The sequence below is a fragment of the Herpailurus yagouaroundi genome, unplaced genomic scaffold (assembly GCF_014898765.1).
Source record: "Herpailurus yagouaroundi ecotype Mexico unplaced genomic scaffold, PumYag 198, whole genome shotgun sequence".
Lineage (NCBI taxonomy): Eukaryota > Metazoa > Chordata > Mammalia > Carnivora > Felidae > Herpailurus > Herpailurus yagouaroundi.
Window position 1 is genome coordinate 18,088,361 of NW_024412429.1, and position 25,087 is coordinate 18,113,447.

General features: G+C 41.0%; 1 protein-coding gene across 1 annotated transcript in view; it reads right to left on the reverse strand.

Annotated features, from left to right (window-relative positions):
* The window catches only part of UST (uronyl 2-sulfotransferase), a 304,894-nt gene that overhangs the window by 125,719 nt on the left and 154,088 nt on the right, over nucleotides 1-25,087 (reverse strand). The window contains exon 3 of the mRNA XM_040448924.1: nucleotides 6,290-6,445. Within this exon, the coding sequence (XP_040304858.1) occupies nucleotides 6,290-6,445 (156 nt within the window). The remainder of the gene's footprint in view (nucleotides 1-6,289; nucleotides 6,446-25,087) is intronic.

Below are 25,087 nucleotides of genomic sequence, written 5' to 3' on the forward strand. Positions count from 1 at the left end.
GTTCATCCTTCCTGTGGCCTGGAGACAGAATGATTCTCTGCTAATCTCGTTGGTTTGATTCCGAGGTCCGGCTGGAGCAGCTCCGATGCCTGCGGACACTGTCACAGCTACTATAAAGTCAGGAAACTTTGAGGGTCGTTCTACGGAGACTTTTCCAGCAGGTTTCAAGCAAGGGATAAATGTGCAGGCTTCTGAGGAGGCACCACTCGATAATACTTCAGAGGAAACATGATGTCTTTGGAGGTTTGAGAGATCCTCAGGTGAAAAAGGAACTTTCCTTGCTTAGTGGGGTTCTCGCTTTAATAAAAAGTTCCTAATAATTAGAGCCTTTCATGCAATGATTTTTCACTAGAATTGTGCATGAAGACTTCTTTGGGAATTTTTTTCCCCTCAAAGATACAAATACCTGTTTGTAGTCGGGCCAGGAAACATGTGTCATGAAAAAGCTCCCCAGAAGATTTTGATGCCTGTCATGGTTAAGAACTGTTTATTTAATGGCTCCCCATTGCCCCCTGAATAAAGTTCCAACTCCTTAGCCTAGGACTCAAAGTTCTCCAGGATCTGACCCTGGTTCACTTTCGAGTCTTATTCTCCCCCATTCTTCTCGACCACTTGTTCCTTCCTATAAAATGGGGCGATAATACTTTCCTGATGATGTTAATTAAAGGATTAGAAATAACGTACACAAACATCTGGCGCTTAACGTGCAGTGTTATTAGTAAGTCCTTAGTAAGTATTCACCAAAACGAATGAAGAAACAATAGCGAGACCGACTCCATAAAGGAGTGAGCGAACCTTTGTTAAAACAGAGAGGCCAGGGGCACCTGGGTGGCTCTGTTGGTTAAGCGTCCGACTTGGGCTCAGGTCCTGCCTGATCTCATGGGTTTGTGGGTTCCTACCCCAATGTCAGCAGTCAGCACAGAGCCTGCTTTGGGTCCTCTCGGCCCCTCCCCTGCTTTCTCTCTCTCTTTCAACAATAAACATTAAACAAACACACACACACACACACAAACCCAGAGAGACCAGATGCCCCTGCCCTAGGGAAACCCAGGAGGAGCCCCCATGGCCTCTAGACCATTTCCAAAGCCACCATGGTTTCTTTAGGTGGATTTTCCATATTGGAGTTACACTTCTACACAGACACAGTCAGGATTTGAACTTGCACTGGTGAGAGAAAGGCAAAGGGAGGTTTAAAACATGGTGAAGAAATTCTGTTTTTGACCAAGAGACTAAAGCAATCTAGAGCACATGGGCACAGGGTCTCTGTCTCTTCAATCCTTTGAATACTTTTCAAGGTTTTGATCATTTGAATAGCTGTTGAATAGCGTCAAAGCAGATGTGAAGTTTATAGTGAAATAGTAGCCTTTCCTGGCACGATTGGCAGAAGTGAATAGGTTAGTCCAGCATTTTCCAAGCTGTGAGTTGGAGTTCTGTGGGATGCATGTGACAGCCACAAGCATTCATGAAGGCTCCCCTGGTCAATTAAGGCTAGGAAACTCTAGGGGAAAGCCAGATAAATAGAGTGTCAATTTTGCCTTTAACTGGAGGAATTCTCAGTCTTTAAAATGTGAACAATCGTTATAAATCTCCTAGAGGGGGACCTGGGAGCAGCGTTTCCTAAATTTATTTAACCATGATATTTTCTTCAAAAAAAATTTTTTTTTCAGTGTCTTAGAGGACAATGCTGCATGATAGTTTTGACAGGAGTCTTAACCCTGTGTGACATTTATTTCATTAAAAAAAAAAAAAAGTTTTCTGGACTCTACCCCACAATCTCCAGGAGAAGGGCCATTGCAACTATATGTTCCAAAAGGCTCCGCTGGAGATTCTGCTGTGCGGCCAGAGTGGAAAACCACTGTGTTAGGAGAATGGCTTTGGATTCAGGAAGACGTAGGTTCAAGTCCAAACAGCACAGACATTCTATTATGTTACATTTGGAAAGTGAATTAATCTGGTTGTCTTAATTTTCCCATCCATAAAATAAAGAGTTATACTCACTCAGTCATATCATTTTTGGTCCAAAAGAATTAAATGAAATAATGAAGGAAAATAATTAGCATGTAGTAAGTGCTGTTTCCAATTCGCAATCCTCAGTAGCTCCAACATAAATAAAACTGTGAAATTATTTTCTTTCTCCATTCCTTAGGCTCCCACGCCAACAATTTTTGCCCCTCTTCAACAAGAATGAAATAATTCTGAATCCTTATATCCTGTTCCTGGGGTGTACCTTTGCTGTACTCAGACTGATGTTCTGAGAGAGTGTCAGACCATTAACGAAGATGGTTGTGAGTCTGTTGGCGATCACTCTCCTGTCTTCCGCAAAATAGTTCCCTTTCAAAATGTGCATGTTCCAAGAGTTTATCTACACCAGCCCAAGAACCCAAAATCTGGTTTCGGAGTATAAATGCAATGATGTCACCATAAGCTTGTGTCATATGCCCCGAAAAGGCCCAGCATCTGGCCAGTAGCATCTGCCTATGCTCTTCTGTTGAGGTGGTTTTAAAAATATAAACTTCAATGGTATTTCTATTTCCATAAGGGCAGATATAATGGGCTTTTAATTGGCATTGTAACAGTTGGTGTCTTCATGCTCCTTTTCCTTTTTAATAATCCCTTCAATGTCTTATTCCATTAAGTAGACTTTGTTAAACTTAGTACTACGTGTGTGTGTGTGTGTGTGTGTGTGTGTGTGTGTGTGTGTGTATAAGGACAGCTATCTTCTGGGGAGAAATGTATACACAGATTTGACTCTGGCCCACACAAGTGCTTTTGTGTATGAATGGACTGGTATAGATAATTCCAATCTTATAGTGGACACGATTCCAAAGTTCATTTGTAAGTCAGTAGTTGGGAACTTGGAACACATTTTCTCATAAAAGAACTGTTCTACATGGTGGAGAGAGGCCTGGCCAGCCCACAAGAGTCTGTTTAACTCCTACCGCACCTGAAGTGGAATTGTTATGAACTATGGAGAACAATGTTTCCATGGGAACACATTTTCGGAGCTCGCCTGCTGAAGGTTGGGAACCACTGACTGTAAAACTTTCACTCACCTACTAAATCACTTCTTCCTTTTTCCTTTAATAAATTACCAAGCAGAGGAGCTATTCTGACCACAAATTGTTGCTTCAATATATTAGGTTAAAATAATGTTTCTTTTCCTCCTCTTGTTTTGTGCACTTTGCAACTTTAGCCAAAGGGGTGCATATAAGGAGGAAAACAGTTCCTTCAAACACTCTTGGACTTCCTCACCCTCAGGTTCTTGTCACTTCTCGGTTCCCTCTGCATGTCACAGCCAGTCAGCTAGTGGCAGAGAGACAGCTGTCACTCTTACATTTGCTTTCACATCGAAATCGTTTGGTTTTTTTTCAACCTTATCAGTCCCTTAAGTTTTTAGGACGTGCCTTATAACTTAACAGAAATCTGGAATAACTAAGTAATGAAATATATTCTAGGTCACACTGACCACAGGAATCAGAAATGTTTCAACTACACCATACACAGATTCTGCTAGAAGCTGTATAAATATATCACAGAATCACAGGGCTGGAAAGAACCTTAAAAGATTGTCTAGTCTGTTCCCTGGCTTCCAGACAAGCCAATCATTCCAAACAGATGAGAGCTAACCTCTCTGTTAGAGGAAGAGGATGACTTTGTCTTTAACCCTTTCTAGATGTAACAATGTACACAGCATTAGTAAATTACTGTTGTCTTTATGTCTAAAATGCTTCCCATGACAGTTACAACTGTATTTCACTTTCTCATGTTTGCTTCTCGTAGGAAACAAAGTAGGTTTATCTGTGCCAAGCCCCAGTACATTTATATCTATTGTCCTTTCTCTTCTAGGGCCTTCCTGAACATCCCAGTGTCTGACACTTCAGTTCCCTTTGTCCTGTTCTTTCTGGGTTATTTGTACCCTTTTAGCAGTGGGAACTAAAGTTAAGCTACAGAGTTTGATGAGGCATCTGAGAACTGAGCGGTTTCCCCTTTCCACGCATAGGAATATTTTAAAGTAATCCATATGCAGACCCAAAGACCTAGGACTCCAAGGAAAGACAAATTTAATAATTGTAATAAAGCTGCAATAACATAGGCTATTTATTTATAGTCACTCTCTTTCGGGCAGTGAAAAGGGCATAACTAGCCTGATAATAACAGCTTTTCGATCAGGCAAGGAAATTAAAGAGAACCTACCCCTACTAAGGTTATTCATAAAATGTGATATCCTTAAATGTCACCAAGTGTAATTTTTCTATTGCAAGCCTACCGCACAACCTATAAGGGCCGATCTCAAAATATTTTTGGCTAATTGGGAATGACTATTCAAACTCGATACTCAGAGAGCCTTTCATGGAAGTTTTCAAAGGCATGGGCTTTTTGATCTCTACACTGGAAGACACTGAACATACTAGCTTTACAGCAAGGACTACTGGCTATGTTGCTGTCTTAAAAGAGTCGTACTAGCCCCCAAGATAAAAAAGAATGACAGGCTATCATAAATGAATAATGAGATCCCTTCTGTTTGTGAGGTTTTGAATGCCTCAAAGGTGAGGATTATGCCAGAAAAAAAGGAGCCATGGGTAAAAATGTTCATAATTATGGTTTCAATCTGATAGTAAACCGTGTGCCATGTTTATTCCCCAAATATTTCCATACTCCCTGGGGGGCGTGATGGGTAATACCGTGCGTCCGCTTGAGGGGTACCCATATGGCAAGGGGTACCCATATTAAATAATATTTCTAGGTGTGCCTGCGAGGCCGTTTCCGGATGAGATTAGCATCTGAATCCGTGGACTCAGTAAAACGGATCGCCAAGCGATACAGCAGATCACCCTCCCCAGTGTGGGTGAGCGCCATCCAATCCCTTGAAGTCCTGAACAGCAAAATATGTAGAGGAAGAAGGAGTTCTCTCAGTTTTTCCTGCCTCACTGGTTAAGCTTGGATGTCACGTCTTATCTTCTCCTGCCCTTGTACTGGGAGCACATCATTGACTCCCCTGGTTCCCAAGCCTTCACATTTGGAGTAAGACTGAATTAGACCAATGGCTTCCCTGGGTTTCCAGCTTGCAGATGGCAGATTGTGGGACTTCTTGGGCTCTGTTACTAGATTAGCCAATTCCTCATAAGAAACTATCTATCTATCTATCTATCTATCTATCTATCTATCAGTATAGATATCTCCATCCTTTTGGTTCTGTTGTCTGAGGAAGCCTGACCTATGCTGGTGGCTACTCATACATCCTAACTATCTAAGGGGACAGAAGCAACTTCGTGAGACCAGGCAAACACATCTGACCCTGTAAAATGACTGTGCCAGCACTGCGCCTAACTTCTGTACGTGAGCAAAGCACCTCAGTGGAGACTGTGGACCCTGCTTTTCTATAAACTTACGGAGTAAAATCTGTCTTCATAGCTTCCTGGCAGACTACAGCACCCCTAATCTACTGCCAGCATATCCACTCACATCATTGGGTTACATTACGACAGAATTCTTGGGGCGCCTGGGCGGCTCAGTCAGTTAAGCATCTGACTTTGGCTCAGGTCATGATCTCAAGGTTCGTGAGTTGGAGCCCCACATCAGATGAGCTGGAGCCCCACTTCGGGTGAACACAAACGCTGCTTCGGGTGAATCCCGCTTCCTTCTCTCCCTCTTTCTCCCTCTCTGCCACCTGTGGGATTCTCTCTCCCTGCCCCTAGCTCACGCCCTCTCTCTCTCAACAAACAAATAACCAAACAAACCAGACAGAACTCTTCCTGGGAAATGGGGTAATTCTTTGGCTTCCACTGAATATGCCAAATGCTGCTTTGGAAACTCAAAACCCCCTGAGCTCACCCATAGCAAGAAGTTCCTGCCCCCATCAACCAATCAGATTCCTGGCCCAAAGAGACCTTTCTCTGTAGTATAACCCTAAGTGTGAAAAAATGGAAAAGAAGAAATAATGAAAATAGTTTTCCTACTTTTGTCATCAGGATGTCGGCATTATTTATAGCTCAGTGGTGTAACCATTTGAGAATTACGCGTGGCTAATTTTAGCTAAATAGACCATGATGAGTGTATACTGTCCTTCACCCATCTTAATAAAAGTATCCCTTCAGGGAAACTTCCTGTCTAAAGACTGCCTTCAGACTTTAACTTACATTTCCTTCCACACTCGGCCAAAAATACAGTATGACATTGCAACTCTGTTATTCATTTGTTAGGTGTTTGAAGGATGTCTTGCAAGGCACCCACTCATTACACAAATGAATTGACACAAAGCACAGTTTAACCATGGGCAGCGACAACTTACTTGTTCATTTTTAGTAAGCCTGGTTTTGTTGTGAATGTCTGACGTGACCAAATTGAATCCGTGCTTCTCTGACAAGATTCTCAGAAGCAAGACCACAGTACGACTCCCACACTTGCCTACCCTGTTGTACACGACCTGGCTCGGGAAAGGTAGCACCTGGGAAAGAACGAGAGAGCAAATATGAGACCTCGGGTGAAAATACTTGGGATTCTTCCCTCAGTTTCAGGACAACAAATGTCTGATCAATCTAAGCGAGAAGGGTCCATGTCAAGTCAAAGAGAGAACAGGAGCACTGGACTCTTGGTTGTCTTCATAGTACGACTCGAGACAAATGGCGGACTCATTACCTTCTGCACCGACACTTACAACTGGTAAGCTTTTACGCCAATCCTAAGCCTAATTATGAAGCTTCTTTTGTTTCTTCTTAGGAACAAAATATATAAATATGTGCTGTGATGACAGTATCTTTTGCAAGTTATATTATGCTTTATTAGAACTTCATTTGTAGAGTGCTCAAGGAAAAATATTGAGATAGCAATAGAAAAATCGAGATATCCATAAAAACTCACCCTTCCACAGTGGACCATTTAGTGGTTTTAATGTTCCACACAGTTGAGCAACCATCACCACTATCTAATTCCAGAACATTTTCATCAGCCCTGAAAGAAACTCCCTACCCATTAACAGTCACTTTTCATTTCCCTTACTACCTTGGTCCCGTGAAACCATTTATCTACGTTCTGACTCCATGATTTTGCCTATAGTATTCTGGACATCTCATAAATAGAATCATAAAATATGTGACCTTTTGTGTCTGGCTTAAGTTAGCATAATGCGCTCAAGATTCATCTATACTGTAGTACGAATCTGTACTTTATATGGCTGAATAATATTACATTGTATGGATATACCATATCAGGTGTATACATTCATCAGCTGATGGACATTTGGATTGTTTCCACCTTTTGGTTACCATGAATAATGCTGCAATGAACATGTGTGTATAAGTTTTTGTGTCAACATATGTTTTCGATTCACCTTGAGTATATCCTAGGAGTGGAAGTGCTGGATCATATGGCAATTCTGTTTAATTTTTTGAAGAACTTCCAAACTGTTTTCAATACAGCCGCACCATTTTATATTTCCACCAGCAATGCACGAGAGTTCCAATTTCTCCACATCCTTGCCAACACTTGTTTTTGCCTGTTTTTTTTTATAGCCATCCTAATGGATATGAAGTAGTATTTCATTGTTTTGATTTGCATTTCCCTGATGACTAATGATGTTGATCATATTTCATGTGCTTATTGGAAATTTGTATATTTTTTTTTGGAGAAATATCTGTTTAAATCGTTTGCCCATTTTAAAACTGGGCTATTTGTCTTTTTATTATTGAGTTTCAAAAGTTCTATGTTTATTCTGGATTTGCAAATATATGATCTGCAAATATTTTCTCCCATTCTATGGGTTTCCTTTTCATTTTCTTGACCGTGTCCTTTGAAGTACAAAAGTTTTTAATTTTGATGAAGTTCAATGTATCTAATTTTTCTTTAGTGACTTGTGCTTTGGGTGTCATATCTAAGAAATCATTGCCTAACCCAAGAATGTTTTCTCCTAAGAATTTTATATTTTTAGTGGCCTAAAACATTTAGGTCTTTAATTCATGTTGAGTTTATTTTGTGTGTGATGTGAGCTAGTGATCTAACTTCATTCTTTTGCATGTGAATATCCATTTGTCCCAGCACCATTTATTGAAGAGGATTCTTTCTCCATTTAATTGTTTGGCACCCTGTTGAAAATCCACTAACCATAAATGTGTGAGTTTATTTCTGAGCTCTCAATTCTACCCCATTGATCTATGTGTTTATTCTTATGCCAATACCGCAGAGTCTCGATTACTATTGCTTTGTTGTAAGGTTTGAAATTGAAAAGGGGGAGTACCTCTAACTTTGTTTTTTTTTTTTTCAAGATAGCTTTGGCTATTCTGGGTCCCTTGCATCTCGTATGAATTTTAGGACCAGTTTGTCAATTTCTGCAAAAAAAGGCAGTTGAAATTTTGATAGGGATTGTGTTGAAACTGTAGATCATTCTGGGGACTACTACCACCTTAATAATAGTTTTCCAGTCCATGAACATGGGATACCTTTCCGCTTATTTAGTTCCCATTTCATTTGTTTCACTGATGTTTTGTAGCTTCCAATGTACAAGCCTAATACTCCTTTTATTCTTTTTGATGCTATTATGAATGGAATTATTCTCTTAATTTCATTTTTGGATTGACTGTTCACTGATAGAAAAACAGTTTATTTTTGTACATCAATCTTGTGTGGATTCTTTAGGAATTTCTATATACAAGATCATGTCATCTGCAAACAGAGATAGTTTCCCAATACAGATGCCTTTTCTTTCTTTTTCTTTTTTTTAAAGTTTATTTATTTTGAGAGAGAGAGAGCATGTGCACAAGCAGGGGAGGGGCAGTGAGAGAGGGAGGGAGAGAGAGAGAACCCCAAGCAGGCTCCACACTGTCAGTGCAGAGGCCACCATGGGGCTTGATCTCATGAACCATGAGGTCAGGACCTGAGCCGAAATCAAGAGTTGGATGCTTAACTGACTGAGTCACCTAGGTGCCCCTCTTTTGTTTTTCTAATTGCCCAGTTTAAATGATTCTTACAGACTAAGAAGCCATTATGAAAAGCATCTGATTAAATATTTATATCCCCAATAAAAATATTTCCATTTTGAATGCTCAGCATTAACAACTGACAAATGTTAACCAAGAGTCCTTCATTCAGCACGTACCCATAACAGAAGGCCACAAGCTAAAGAATATAGTATAATATAAATATAAGTATACCACAAACGTGCCTACTGTATGGAATATGAATTTTGCCTCTGTAATTATAGGCTTACTTATTTTTATGAAATATTTTATATTTATATTTATATTTACATTTATATAGAGCAGCATTTCATAAATTTGGAGCTTAAAGGCTAATTGTCATTGGAGTAAAACATTATATCTATCACTCACTTAGCAATCCATCATGTACCATTTTGATATAATTCTTCCAGAATTTTTTTTTTTAATGAGCAACACCTTGTTTCTTTAGAACCAGTCAGTATCTTCTATTGTGTGTCCTCATATTGCCTAGAACATGCCATGTATATAAATATAGGGCTTCAACAAACATTGATTGATTAGATCCTCTGAGGGCTTAATATGCTGTTTAACAACGATTAACACAATGATTCTGCTAAAATGTGAGACCAGGAGAATCTTCAAACACAACTGATCTTTCTACCCAAACGCTAATATAAAAGGCATCAGGGTAAAAGGATAATCATTCTAATAGGTCATTGTACTTATGGTTTTATCAGTGAGTACCCCAAAATTAGCGCTTTCTGACAACAACTGCGGAAGCTCAGATATTCAGATAAATCAGATATGTTCTTCCTCATGAGGTTATGATCCAGGGAGGCTGAAATATAACAGGATGTCAATAGCGTTTGCAAGCTGGACTTTCCATAATCACCAGGCTGCGGTTTAGACTGCAGTTGTGACAGAGCTGCTGATATAAAGACAAGTTTTAATTTCTTTGCAAAAATAAACGGCTTAAGAATTGCGATCAGTGTGTCTTTCCTTGTCCTCTAGCACAGTATAGAACAGCAACGGAGAGCGCTCGTTCCGTCTGAATTGCTGACCAAGATGAGTTACCGCATACGCAAGCACTTTATTCCAAGAGTACAGGTGTATCTCAGAAGATTTAAATGAAGAACCGAGAGGCACAAACCTTTGGCGAAAACACTTAATTTCTCCTGAATTTTGTGGGTAATTACACCGTGGCAGGCTTCCCATCTATTTCCTTTTGCTAATAACTAAAGATATTATTATAAACCTTCTAGTTGTTTGTTGACTTTTGAAAAACTTTGCATTCCAACTCCTTCATTAGTCTTGTGGGAGGCTCTCACATAACAGTTATAAATATTTGTTATTTAAGAACACTTTTGTCCTGACAAGAAAAAAATTCTTTATGGATGGTGACGGATTTAACTACACTTATTGTGGTGATCATTTTGCAATGTATACAAATATCAAATCATCATGTCATACACCTGAAACTAACATAATGTTACAGGTCAATCAGAACTTGGTTAAAAAAAAAAAGAACACTTCCATAAAAACAAAAACTCCCTACATTGTTCCTGCAGCTGTATCTACAGTAATATTTGAAAAGAAAAGAGAGCTGAACATCCCCATTGTGACTCTATTATACCATTTCTGTAAACACCAATATACAGCTACAGGGTATAAAAACTGAGCTAGAAAATGTGTTTTTAGATGAAGCTTCTGGAATCAGTCCGGTGATTGTTAAAGACACAACATACATCATCACAAACATAAACCTTTCTCAAAGTTAGGATGGGGCTTTTAAATCATTTTCTAAAAGAGCCTATGTAATGCTCTGGAAATTGGCAAGTTTAGCAGGCTAAATCAATGTGCTGATGTTGGATAAGGTGTTAAAATTCGGAACGGCAACAAGTAGATTCATCCCCGCTTTGGTAGAGCTATAGATCCGCTCCTGAAGGTCTGTTTTAAAAATCATTGTCATTTTCTTTTTTTATTTGAAGTCTTCATTCCGGAAAAGTAGGGGGGAAGGGACTGATTTTTATGAAAGGCTGACCCTGACCCTGTGCTAGGCTTTGTGCCAGGTAAAGGCTTTTAATCCTTGTTAACAATACTGAGTCAGAGAGTATAACTGTCTTTACTCTAGTTGCACATCTCTCTAGAAGGTTAAATTATCAAATAATTTAAGCATCATTAATTGCCCCTAAGGGACTCCCAGTGTGCCCCTCTCTTCTCTATAGATCACGGATTCACAGAGGAACAGAGTTTGAGGTCTAGAGCAATTTAGAATAATCCACCCGCTCCAATCCCCTCCCCACCCCGGCACTCCTACTCTTTATCATTGTCACACTCAGCCCAATGTGTTTGGCTTGGCGAGGGCTTTCTTTTATGTTGTCTTTTCATCCTCTCGAGTACCCTGTGAGGGAGATACCATGACTATTTTTAGATGAACAAACCGAGGCTCAGAGAGATCGTTTGGCATTTTCAAGGTCAAAGAGTGGCACATAACAACTAAAGCCCAGCTCACAGCTCTCTGGACCCCAAGACGACACTCTAATATATAACATCAAATGGTGAAATAATTTTTAGTGTGACTTCTGTGAGACTGACCATCTCCTCTTTTATATCTTGAATGTGTCCAACTCCATTCAATGCTATTTTTCAACAGTCTACCACGTCATCCAGTGTCATCGGCCATTACGCACCCATTACCCAAGTCACTGGAATGCACAGGTGGAACTGACAGGAGTCACACAGCCTCTCCTTTTGCTTCCAGAGGACATGTTTTACGTGTGAACGTAACCCCAGAATGTCAAAGTAGCTAATGGGTGAAGGAGAGTAGAAGAATGTGGTGTTCCTTCACTCCTCCCCTTAGCCTACTGTAGTCAATCACAGAGCCTTGCATATTGTGGAGCACTTCCACCAGGAAAGGGAAAAACAGGAAGCAGTAAGTCATAGTAAAACACACGTGAAATCCTAAATATACCTGAAATGCCTATCAAGACAAGCAGATGACCCTCAAAGACAAGCTGAATGATTTTTAAAGGCCTCTTAAGGTCAACTCCAACATCCCCATTTTTTTTTCAACAGATACTTGCCAAGGATCAGGCAGAAAACTATATCCCAACTGTAATATTACCATTATCTTTCGCAAACAAATTTCTAACACTTACTCTTTCTTTGGGTGCCCTATAAAGAAGTACACACTAAAAGTCCTCATCCTCCCCCACTCCCCAAATGATTCTTCATTCTTGGCAACTATGGTTATACGAATGTTATGTCTGTGGTTTCTATTTTATGGCCAATTTGTAAAAGTGAAGGGAGCTCCAAAATAGTTCACTCTATGAATTATATATTTTTATGTTGCCTGCTTGTAAGTTCTGCAAATGCCACAAATCCCCAGGGGCTGACAGGCTTGTGTGGAACATGCCAAATAAACAGAAGTCTTTCCAAAATCCTGAGCACAACAGTAACTACCACCAGATGACGTGTACAATTTCAATCGCTTGTCCCTGGTTTGCATTGGTAAGGGGGACAAAGAAGACTTTCTAGGTGAAAAGCATGCTTGGTCTGGACCAAGACTTCCATAGCGTATGATTACAGGACTCCTTGGGGACCGGTCTCATTAGAAGAATTAACATCAATTCTGCTTTTAAGTCTTTGCAAAATGGCATTTAATATGGTATGTTACAAGCTGTGGTTCCCAAATGGCTGTATATTTGAATTACCTGTGGAACTTTAAAACGACAGATTTCTGGGCCCCATTCTAAGACTAGCTGAGGGGCATCTGGGTGGCTCAGTTGGTTAAGCGTCTGACTTCGGCTTAGGTCATGATCTCATGGTTTGTGGGTTTGGGCCCCGTGTCGGGCTCTGTGCTGACAGCTCAGAGCCTGGATGGAGCCTGCTTTGGATTCTGTGTCTCCCTCTCTCTCTGCCCCTCTCCCACTCCTCTGTCTCTCAAAAATAAATAAATGTTAAAAAAAAAAAAAAAGACTAACTTAAACAGAAAGTCTAGGAGGAGGGTCAGGAATCTAGCTCTAAAATGCTCCTGGGGTGGGGGTGGGGGTGGGGTGGGGTCTCTGCCATCACTAAGGAGCTAAGGTGGGGGAGAGGGTTGTCTGTGTAAACGCTGGAGGGGACAAGGTGAGAACCCCGTTTCCTCTTCCTTGGGTCTCCCTGGAGTGCCCACGGCCTCCAACCCATAGTTAAAAGTCATGATTAGCCTGATAAACATGCTCACACTACATTAACGTCTACTTACCCAGAATGGTTACAACTAGTGTCCTGGTTAACTGAATGTGTACATTAACTGAAATTTACACTAAACATCATCAAAGCATTAGACCCGACTCAGTACTCATATTATGCTGAAGATGAAACTGCTTTCTTTGAGCAACAAAACTGCCCCTTGTGTTTTACATCCCCTCTGTCCCATGGTTACTCAGACCCATGTGGGGACAGTCACAGCCAGGTCTTTGTGAGGCCTGAACTCAGGTACACTTCTGCTTCTCGATGTCTCTGTCCACATGACTTTGTTTTGTTTTAAGACAGAGAGAGGGGCGCCTGGGTGGCGCAGTCGGTTAAGCGTCCGACTTCAGCCAGGTCACGATCTCGCGGTCCGTGAGTTCGAGCCCCGCGTCAGGCTCTGGGCTGATGGCTCAGAGCCTGGAGCCTGTTTCCGATTCTGTGTCTCCCTCTCTCTCTGCCCCTCGCCCGTTCATGCTCTGTCTCTCTCTGTCCCAAAAATAAATAAACGTTGAAAAAAAAAATTAAAAAAAAAAAAAAGACAGAGAGAGAGAGAAAGAGAGAGCATGCAAGCAGGGGGAGGGGCAGAGGGAGAGAGAGAACCACAAGCAGACGCCACACTCAGCACAGAGTCCGACGCCGGGCTCGATCTCACGACCATGAGATCATGACCTCAGCCGAAATCAAGAGTCAGACGCTTAACCGACTGCACCACCCAGGTGCCCCAAGACATTGAGAAGCAGTTCACATCCGTTCGGCAAGTCCTCATTTTAAAGTTTCCTAGGACACGGTGATGCTAGGAGCCATCCATATCACACCTTCCTCATCCATAAAAGTGGAAAACTGGGTTGAAAGCCAATAAATGATCCTCTCTTCTTAAACTAAGATTCTTCAATCTATATTGCTTATAGATACAAGCAATATATCTGGAAAACCTTAAAACTTAACACTGGATTTTAATATGTTTCCTTGTTAAATATATTCATAAAAAAGAAACATACAAAAAACCCGTTCCAATATTTTGTGCTGCTAACATGGATTCCATCTCAGGGTGTACAGAAGGCTCTCTTGGAACCTTTGTCATTTCTGTCCCTGTCCCGCTCTCGTTTGGGCTGCTCACGTAATAAATCTTCTTTTATGTTCTTCTTATGTTTCTCTTCCTTTCCACAGTTTTAATCACTTCCAGCTCTCTGCTTATTTTAAGACCACCACCAACACCACAGCCTGCACAACACAGGGCTTCAGGCTTCCTGCTGGGCTTTCCAGAACTCAGGAGGCATTGTCACTGACATCAAGCCATTGTAGGTTCCTCTGCCAAACGCATGCCCATTTGGTAATCACCATCAACTCCCCAGACCCTTGGGCTAATTTCCTCCACTCTAGAGAAGGAAACACATAGGACCCATTTAAGAACTCTATTTTCCCTCACTGCCAGACCTCTTGAATAGAGAGTTCTTTCTATTCACAACTCTCAAATATCATCCCTGTGTCTTCTAATTATTCATAACCTATCTTTTCCCAGAAGCCTTGCCAAATCTGAACCTTATGCTTTCTCCTTTATCCCTGTTCCTACCTGACACAGTTTCATGTTGAATGCTATCTACAGAAAGACAAAAGCTACAAATCCATTGCAAGCCCATCTGTTTTATTTGTGTAATAGATTGGGTATTTTATGTGCACAGTGGATACTTAAAAAATATCTGTCTATTAAATAGATAGACTGGTTGGATAAAAATACTATTCAATGTTGTTTTAGAACCAATGCTGTCATATTTGTCATTATTAAGGATGCTCTTCTGGTTTTCTTGTCTGCTAAAACTATAAGGTAAATCTATCAATTTTTCTTAACCCTCATATTTTCCAACACTCTTGTGCTATATTACATAAGAAAAAGTTTGGTGATGTGGAGAAAGTTCCCTGTATTGAAAGTCATAAAACTTTGGCTTTCTCCTTGGCCAAACTAGTTGAAGGACCTTGAATAAATGACTTTGAACAACTTCTCTGGGCCAAAGTTTCCACAAATATAATTGGGGATATTGAATCCAATGATTTCAAGGCTCCTCCCTATTCACATCTCATGATTGTAAGGCAGGATTGCACAACAGTTACAGATGTTCAGGGGGTCATCTGAATGGCATCTTGCACTTTTAAATATTCATTCCATTCTGGTCTATCTAATGTCCTTATCTCCATTATATACATCATTATGTTATTTCCAGGAATGTAATACCCTTTACATTATAACAGAATCCTCATACAAAGAAGCAATTTTCACAAGGAGCCAGAAGCAATTTTTGGATGTGATGATTAAGCCATCATAGTTGGAACTTTAAAGTATGCTTCAGAACAAAAATGATTTCTAGTTTGATTAAAAACTCAAATTCCAGGTGACCTTGAGTGAATGCTATCAATGCCATGGACAAGAAGATGAATACTTTCAAATTTTGAATTGACAAATGCTAAAAAAAAAACAAAAATGTATATGCCATGTATATGAATTGTGAGCAGAATGTGGAGGATGTGTAAGTGTTAGAGGCTAACCCATCCTGAAGAAGTATTTCAAAGTGTTAACATGGGACTTAATCTTGCTTCCACATATACATAGTAGCCCTACTGAACTTGTGCTAGGAACCTCTGCCCATTCTCCTAAGAGTCCTTATTTAAACCCTCTGGATGGCTTTTATAATCAAAATCAAATGGAGAAACCCAAATGGGTTTGGCACTCCTATTTAACCCTCATCTTCCTGTGTACGTGTGTGTATGTGCCTTGTATGTTTTGTTGAGTTCAAAGACACTATGAGTAACGTGGTTGTAGTAAGTCTGAGCCCATTTCAGCCATTTCCAGAACTTTCTCATATACCATGTATTCTGTGATTTACAAGTTCCTTATTACACAAAACTCAGAAAGAGAGTCACAGATTTATCAAAAAGAACACAGGATGATTCGGTCCTCAAATCAGTTCTAGATCTAGAGCTGTTCCATTTTTAGTATTAACCAATTGACTTCTATATTAACTTTTGGACCAGGATATGGAATTATGTAGATGCTTTTGGGTAGATAATCTTTCCACCAGACCCACATACTTAGTTTTTAACTCTCCATTCAATCTAGAACACGTTTTATCTTCATCACATCCATCTCCAAATAAAATACGCATAGACGTTTTAGTTTATACAGACGTTTAAGGGTTAAGAGTCTGCTTTAAAGTTAGGCCTTATTTCTTTATGTGTTCTTTTTATCCTATTTTTTTAAAAGAATTTATGCTCTGAGCCCAACCTAAAAACTAATTTGTTATAATGCAATAGAGAAGAGGTGTTGGTTATTGATTGCAAGTTTCAAAATTTATAGCAAGTATTGGTGGCATGGGCCAACCATTCAATTTAGAAAGGTCTCCTCTGGATGTGGGGAGGTGGGACGGGGGAGAAGAGTCAATTATTCTTATTACGAACATCACAAGAGAAGACTGTCCTCACTGTAAACAGTACAAATGCTGGGGGAAGAGCCACACTTGGTTGTCAATCCCCCCCACTCTCATCAAAGCACTGCGTAAAGGTTTTAAGACCAAAGGCTTAGATTCACTGTCCACTGTGAACCACAGCATTATTTTCCACTTAAAATGTCTGAAGCAAATTTCAGTTTGAGTGTGAATTTGTAGCAAGAAACGTCTTCTTGGATTCAAATAACCATTGTTTAAATTCCTTGGCTGCGTTTAAGATTTTCATACCACAACCCACAACTTAAAATAGTGTAGCAGATTGGTACAGTAATGGCCTCAAATTAATCCCCCTTTTCTATATTCATGCAAAAGCGTAACCTCTTTCCACGTGGGCCTTGAGTCTGGCCACACAATCTGCTTTGATCAACGGGACAGTAGGAAGCACAATGCAAGCAGAGGCTTGAAAAGAGCCTGCCCACTGAGTCCGGATCCTGCTTGCCTCTGGGAGACTTTCCCCTACAATATGAACTTAGACTAGCCTTCAGGAGCATAAGAGACCCTGTGGAATATTGAAAACTCTGTGACTAATTATTCAACTGATAATTACTGGGCTCTTACTGAGTGCCTGCCATTTGGTCAGGAGCAAGAAATGAATCGATTATTGCGATAATTAGATTGTTTGTCTCCAAGTAGACTTTAAATTCCATGACGGTAGGGGTATATCTGCTTTTCCTTATTCTACATCTTCAGTCCCCAGCTCAACGCCTGGCACGTAGTAGCTACTCAACAAATAGCTATTAAATGAATAAATACAACAAAGGCTATGACAAACACCCTGCTCCATGGGAACTCACGATCTAGCAAGGGAACCAAACACTGGACTGCTTGTTCTGATACCCTGTGGGAGTGGCTCACTAGAGATATGAATATAGCAGTAGGAGAAGAGGAACAAGGGGTGATGAACTTGGCCTAACAGGTTCAAGGGAACTTTCACAGAGAATGTGACATGGGAGCTGGGCCTTGATACCTTTAGAAACTGTGTAGCCTCAATTTAGTCATTCTCCCTTTGCCAAAGTACAGCTACCTGATTCTCGTTGGTTTGAATTAATAAGGAACTTTCTAGCCCTCCATGCTTGACTTGGCTATGTAGAGTTGGCTTCTTGGCATTTTTCATATTCTTCTGTGTGTGTGTGTGTGTGTGTGTGTGTGTGTGTGTGTGTTTGTGTTTGCGTATGTTGCACATGTGATATGCAAGGAAAATACACCATGCTAAGTTCATCAACTTTCTGGGCTAGTGTTGCCTCATGCCCACCAGGTGTCGAGAGACAGGACAGGAAAACTGAGGACCTGCGCTCTAAGAACAACTGGCTTAACCGTGACTACAGAATTCCCATGATTATGGGGTGCTTGGGTGGCTCAGTCAGTTAAGCGTCCAACTCTTGTTTTGGCTCAGGCCATGATCTCATGGTTTGTGAGATTGAGCCTCGTGCCGGGCTCTGAGCTGACAGCAGGAAGCCTGCTTGGGATTCTCTCTCTCCCTCCCTCTCTGTCCCTTCCCCCACTCATGCTCTGTCTCTCTCAAAATAAATAAACATTAAAAAAAAAAAAAAAGAATTTCCATGATCGTTTATGTAATATCTCCATACATCAGTGAAGTCGCTTTTGTTTCAGGTAACAGAAAACCCAACCTAATTCAAACAATAAGGAAAACATATTCTCCTACAAATAAATAAGGAAAATATATCCTCTTTCAAAATAGAAGTTATTAGGTATAGAGGTTTTAGGATTCTTTCCTTATTTTTGTTCCATCCTGCTCTGCCACCATAGTAAGTCAATATTGTTCCCAGACTAGTGTTCCTCATGTTTCATGATGGCTGCTGCAATTCCAGCCATTACATGCGGAATAACAAAGTCCAGGGGAAGAAAAGACTATCTTTCCTGGATGTTTCCTTTAAGGTCTGAAAATCTTACCTAAAGGTCATGAGAAAATTTCCCCGCCCGTTTCCTTGGCGAGGTCCAAGCCAGCAGCCCGCTCTCCACTAACCATTAGCAAACAAAATGAGACAGTAATTATTGCCTAGAATTACTTAGTTACCTTTGAGCTGAGGATGGGATTACCTTTCCCATAGGGTAAAAAATACGCAAAGTCAGATTTCTGCTAAAGGGGAGGAGATGGTGGGGAAATGAATGTGGGGTTTGCAAGTAACAGGCTCTGCTATAGCAAAAGGACCTATTGTTCTTGATCCTTCAAAAAGCCATTCTTGAAAACCCCATTCCTCAACTACAGAAGACACAGTAAGAAAGGCAGACACAGAAGACTTGCTAAACAACAAGGTTCTACTTGCTGGCTGTGTCCCCACAGTGTCTCCATCCCCTCGGCACGGATTTGCTGATAGCTGGAGAAGGGGACAGATGACCTACATTCCCCTTCTACATAAGACAACATCACCACCACCACCCACCCACCCCTGCCCCCGCCCCCACTGACATGAGATGAAGAATTCGCCACAAGGTGAACTTGAGCTGTAAGATTAACTCCACAAAAGAATCTAGGATTCATAAGGTATTTTTAGCTAGAGATGATAATAAGACATTTAAATTGCTCTCAGATGAAGAAATGTCATACTGCCTACATGTTGGAGGCTTTTCACAAGTACATCTTTTTTCCTAAATGGATTAATTTTGAATAAGTGTGTCATGTAATGTAGACCCAATCCACCAGCATGGACAGGAGTATGTAGGCTGGTTTTTATTTGTTTTCATTCGTTACTTGGTGCTGGGTAAACAGGTTTTTTCATAAATTCCCACCAAGATGAAGTATTTCCCATTTCCTATAGGGAACTATGATCACATTCAGACTATCAAACACTGCTAAATGAAAGAACCATTGTTGCACAAATACTTTAAAAAAAACTGACATGCATATTTGCCATCAGGATTTCACTATAATAAATGGAAATAGTAACAGAAAGAGGGGGAAAGGAAGACAATTTTCAGAGCAACAAATGTCTTTATATAGTTAGAGAGCCCCCACTGGATGTCAAACTTCTGATTTTCCCCATAGTTGTCAAGGAGTTGGACCCGAATAAGCCATAAGAAAATTCTTGTTAGCAGAGTTCATGGTAAGCTAGAAAAATGTGGTAAAATGAAGAAAGCTGAAGTTTGAAATGAGAGAAAGGACCACAGGTTTTAAGTGTTTAGTGCTGATTCTTGGACTGGAGCCTTCCAAGAGCGCTGGGGTAAGATCCAGTCCTTGCCAAAAGGCGACCATTGTCCCGGCCAGAGCGTCAGTTACGCTGGATGACCAAGCTATGCCACTAAAGTGCAGGGGCTCATCATCCACCAATATTCCACTCCAGGCTCCCACCAGGGACTATCTCCTTGAACAGAGAGCCACTCAGATTTATCAAAAGGCTGGCTTTTCGATTGATTGAAGAACAGAGAATCCATCCATTTCTCTGTAAACTCTGGATTTTGTCTTGGACCACACTGGGCGATCACAAGGCTGTACATTACAGCATAATTTCTTGGCCCCATCAAGAGCTGTCTTGACCGAGTGACATTTTCACGTCCTTGGTGGTCATCAAGGGACACTATAAGATAGAGCATCACACAATCCATTTCTGTGTTTGTGATAGGGAAGTAATTAACCACTCTCTCTCCTAACTTCCTATTTTTTTTTGTTTTTTGCCTCATCACAGGGCTCTTATTTGTTGGTACCTTACATGTAATTATGTCAGTTTGTAAATCAACCCAACACTGTGAATACAAGTACTCCCGTATAAAAGATGAAAAGCTGAGAATTAGATGAATTAAGTAATTGGTCCAAGGTCAATTGCAGAGCTGGCATTCAAGCCCAAACTCATGCTCTTTAATCCACTACACTACCTGGAAAACTAGTATATTTCTGCTTCATGGAAAATAAGAACTGTAGCCATTTATCGCCCCCCCCCTTTTTTTTTTTTTGGCTACCAGGAAATTCAGAGTAAAGTCTTTTCAAGTACAGCAATTTTTTGGACTTTAGGGTCTCTGTATATTACAGTTTCAATTCCAATTTATATTTTCCATGGTTCTGATATGTTTTCATTTATATTTTATCATTTTATTTTATATTTTCTATCAATGGTCCCAAATTGTTTGAAGAATGAGCAAAGTATTAAATCTACCAACAAATAAAAGGTATTATTATTTTGCTGCCTGTTAAAATATCAGCTTAAAGTTGTGTGGGTTTTTTTTTTTTTTTTTTTTTTTTTTTTGCCTATGGCATATGCACAATCTCATGATAGACCAGCTGCAAGCTTGACTCAGTTTATTTTTTTTTCAATTTTTTTTTCAACGTTTATTTATTTTTGGGACAGAGAGAGACAGAGCATGAACGGGAGAGGAGCAGAGAGAGAGGGAGACACAGAATCGGAAACAGGCTCCAGGCTCCGAGCCATCAGCCCAGAGCCTGACGCGGGGCTCGAACTCACAGACCGCGAGATCGTGACCTGGCTGAAGTCGGACGCTCAACCGACTGCGCCACCCAGGCGCCCCCTGAGCAGTTATTATAATTAACAAGACTTGTAATTTTCCCTCCTTCCTCTGGTAATAGTATCTCCATTTTCTTTAGAGAATCACCCCCTTGCCTGCTCTGCCATGAGATTTTGGAGGGCTGCCCTCAACCTTGCCTCACGGGAGGATGTCTGACCTGGGCATGGTCAACCAACACATTCCATCCACTGGACATGATAACTGGTTAACAGGTGGGCATCTGACCCTAGGTGTCCAATGAGACTCCATCTCAGGAATTTGTAGGCCTGCTGAAGGCCAAGTCCTTTTTTTTCTACTACAATTAGTAAGTGAGATGCTTGCCTGGGTGTGCAGGTAGCCATTTAACCACCAAATGAGCCTACCTAAGAGTTAGGATGCCCAAGAACTGGGAGGTAAGAATAGACCAGAGCTGATGGTACAGATTGAGTCCCTAGATCCAGCCATACGTGATTGAGAGGCTTTAGTTATGTGGGTGAATATATGATCCCTTCCCCAAAGATAGCTCCACCTGTGTGCATGTACACACACACATACACACACACACACAAAGACACACACACTTCTGTGTTTGTTTAAGCAGTTGGGCTTTTATCACTTACAACATAAAGACCTGACGAACATTTTGAGAAACTGGTGAATGAGCCTATATTAAAGTCAACTTCTTCCACGAAGGCTTTTTCTAACTCTTCTGGGCCACAATAATGCCATTGTACCAGACCTGGACTGCTTCTTGCATGCAATAAATAAGCCTCATCACCTGTTTAGGCCACTGTTTAGTTAGGTTTTGTGTTGCCTTCCAGAGAACACATTTGCAAATGATGCAGCCGCTTCCCCTTTTAATTTTGCGATAATTATATTAATTTTTTTTAATGGCCACAGGTATTATTAGCCTCTGGGGAAACCAAGAGCGCTCATGGCTAAGAGAGCTCCAGTCTCCAATCATTCCTTTAGGTCCCGCTATGCACCAACACGGCCGAAGGAGCACCATTAGCTTAAAAATTCTGTACCTATGATCAAAATATGTCACCGGAAAGCTTTGTGCTTTCTTTCTTCAAGTGCTTTAAAATTCTTTCATTTGACAAGGTACTCTCTTCTCTGGGGTAGTTTATAAAATATTTATGGTTGGAAGTCAAAGGTAGCTGGGTAAGGAGGTGCATTATAAACACCAGCTGCACTAGCAGCCTGTCAAATGTAGCTCACTGTAGTGGTTTTAATCTGCTCGGTGAGGGCAAAGACTCCTTCCAGAAGAGGTGTCAGGTTGATTTTAAAAAACACAAAACGTTCTAATTTGCTCCAAAATATGGCGACAGCGTTCCTCAGCCCCTATGCACCCACCCCCAGCTTCAGTGTAAAAATATTAAGGTCTGTATTTTGCATACTTTGCACCTGGAAGATGATGTGGTCAATAAACAACTCCTGACCTAATTCTGTGAGTCGTTCTTAAGGCCAAACTATGTTCTCTAATCCGTCACGGGGAGTGATCTCATCCAGACGGTCCCTTGCATCCAAGGGTGGAAATGCAATTTTCTCTTTCAAGAATTTATAAACAATTCCTTTGAAGCTTCAGAAGAGTAATACTTGGGAAGCTTTGACATAAATTGTTTAGAATCGTGACTTGGAAATCTTTCCCTAGTCTTTCCGCTGGTCAGTATGCTTGCAAACAACCTACATGTTGGAAGCCTTGGAGAAAACCTGTTATAAACTGCAATGTTCCATTCTGTTCTGTTCCCTTCCATTCCCTTCTCTTCCCTTCCCTTCCTTTTTTTTTTTTTTTTTTAGTAGAAAAGTTAACAAATCACTGTGAATTGCAAATCCTTCATTTGCATTTGTCATTTTCCTTTTTAAAGATGTTTCCTTATCTGTTGAAAAAGTCTGTGCAGGTTTTTGCACAAGAGTTGGAAACTGCTCAGCTCTGATCCCGAAAGCACCTCGGGCACCTACTGGCTCAGGCAGGCGCTATCCTGCTTATTTCTTACGTCTTTTCACCTGCAGACTCACTGGCCTTCCTCAAGGGGACAAGGAGTCGAGGCACAAATCAACCTTTCCCTTTCTCTCTCATGCACACAAGTTCACTGAAATACATTTTTGTTTTAGCATGTAAGAAACCAAAAAATGAAGACATATCACGTCAACAGTGTTTGCATGGCTAATTCCACACAATTGCAGTGAAAGCTCTAGTAAACACAGAGCATCTGTTTCTACACAAGAAATTCAACATAAGCATGAATATGAGAAAAATAAGTAGAGACCTAAGAAATTCACTTGAAGTGTCCCAGAGTAATAGACTCAAGCAGGTAGAGTCCCGCCTGCGTCTCTAAGACTCAAAACACACTCATTACACCTTCTTGCAGTCTAGCCCCCGTCCACGAGGGTGTAAATCCTGAACCCAGGCAGCCCAGCTGGGAGTGGCAGGGGGCTCCCGGATGAAGCTGATATCCACAGGCCAAGCTTTCTGGAAGGGAGTTGTGAACGACTGAGAAAGGTGTATCTAGAAGTCTACCCCTGCATGATTGTCAAGGGGAAGTTCAGGATGTAGGCAAAATTGTGCCGTTGGCAAAACACTGTCCCTCTCCTCCTTTCCTTTTCCTTTCCCTAAATTGATATTAGCTTCCTACTACGTGCCAAGGGACTCAGGGATGAAGTGCTGATAGTCTTGTAGGGATTGTGTGTGAAAGGGCAGTGACAGACAGGTCCAAGGTGAAGAGCCCTGAGTGGGAGCACCTCGCCCTGGAGCAGGGAAGGCAGGGTCGGGGAGGGAGGGGCTGCCACAGAAGGGTTCGACAGCAGGGGTGGTAAAGTTTTACTGTCAAGTGCCAGATAGGAAATATTCTAGGCCACAGAGGGCATATTTTCTATGTCATATATTTGTTGCTTCGCAGACTTTAAAAAACATAAAAACTAGTCTCGGCTTGGGGGAGATGTAACATGAAGCCAACGGGCCAAGAGTGTTGACCAGTCTTCTAGAGGAAATAACATCTGTGCTGAGTTCTTCAGGACAAGACATAAAATTAACTACTGTTTAATAAATGCTTTGATCTGTCAGGCCCTGGACCAATTGCTTTATCAAGTTCATTTTCATCATCATGATACCATCAGAAGGTTCTGTTTTTATTACTCTTGTCTACCAGCAAGGAAACTGAGGACCAGGGACATTAATTTACTTGTCCAAAGTCACAGCCCTAAAGCCCAGCTGAGGCTAGAAGCCAGGTCTCTTGGCTTTAAAGGAGCCAACAGCAGACCACATGTTGTGTAGATTGTGCCCTGGACAAAGATGCCCACAAAATAGGTATGAATGGCTGAAATCTAGCCCACACCCTACTGGCTCAGCCAGGAGTCTGGGTGAGAGGCAGTGTCCAGCCCACAGAAGTGGAAAGAGTGCCCAGTTCTTTGCACAGAGGTACCACCTTCTCACCAAGCCGTGTCCTTATGAGGCTGTGTTCGTGGGGGTTTGGGAGGAGACCTATTTCTAACTGGCCCAAAGACCATCATTTTTAGGAGTGTAATTAGCAATAGTCAGGAATGGACACTAGGGTTTTGCCTAGATCCCTGAAATATAGAACCTACCAACGCTTTCAATACTGGTTTAGAAAATGTTGTATAACCACAATGAGATAGCACTTCACACACACTAGGGTGGCTATAATTCATAGGACGGACAGTCACAAGTGTTGGCAAGGATGTGAGGAAACTGGAACCTTCATGCATTGTTGGTTTTATATAAAACGGTGCAGCCACTTTGGAAAATAGTTTGGCAGTTCCTCAAAACAAGTTAAACATAGTTACTATACGGCCCTGAAATTTGACTCCTAGGTATACATACCCAAGACATGGTCCAAAAAATCTTATACATGAATTATTCATTATTCATGTAGAGCAGCAATATTTGTGATAGCCAACAATGGAAAACAACCCAAATGTCCATTAAATGATGATGGAATATACAAACTGTGGCATATC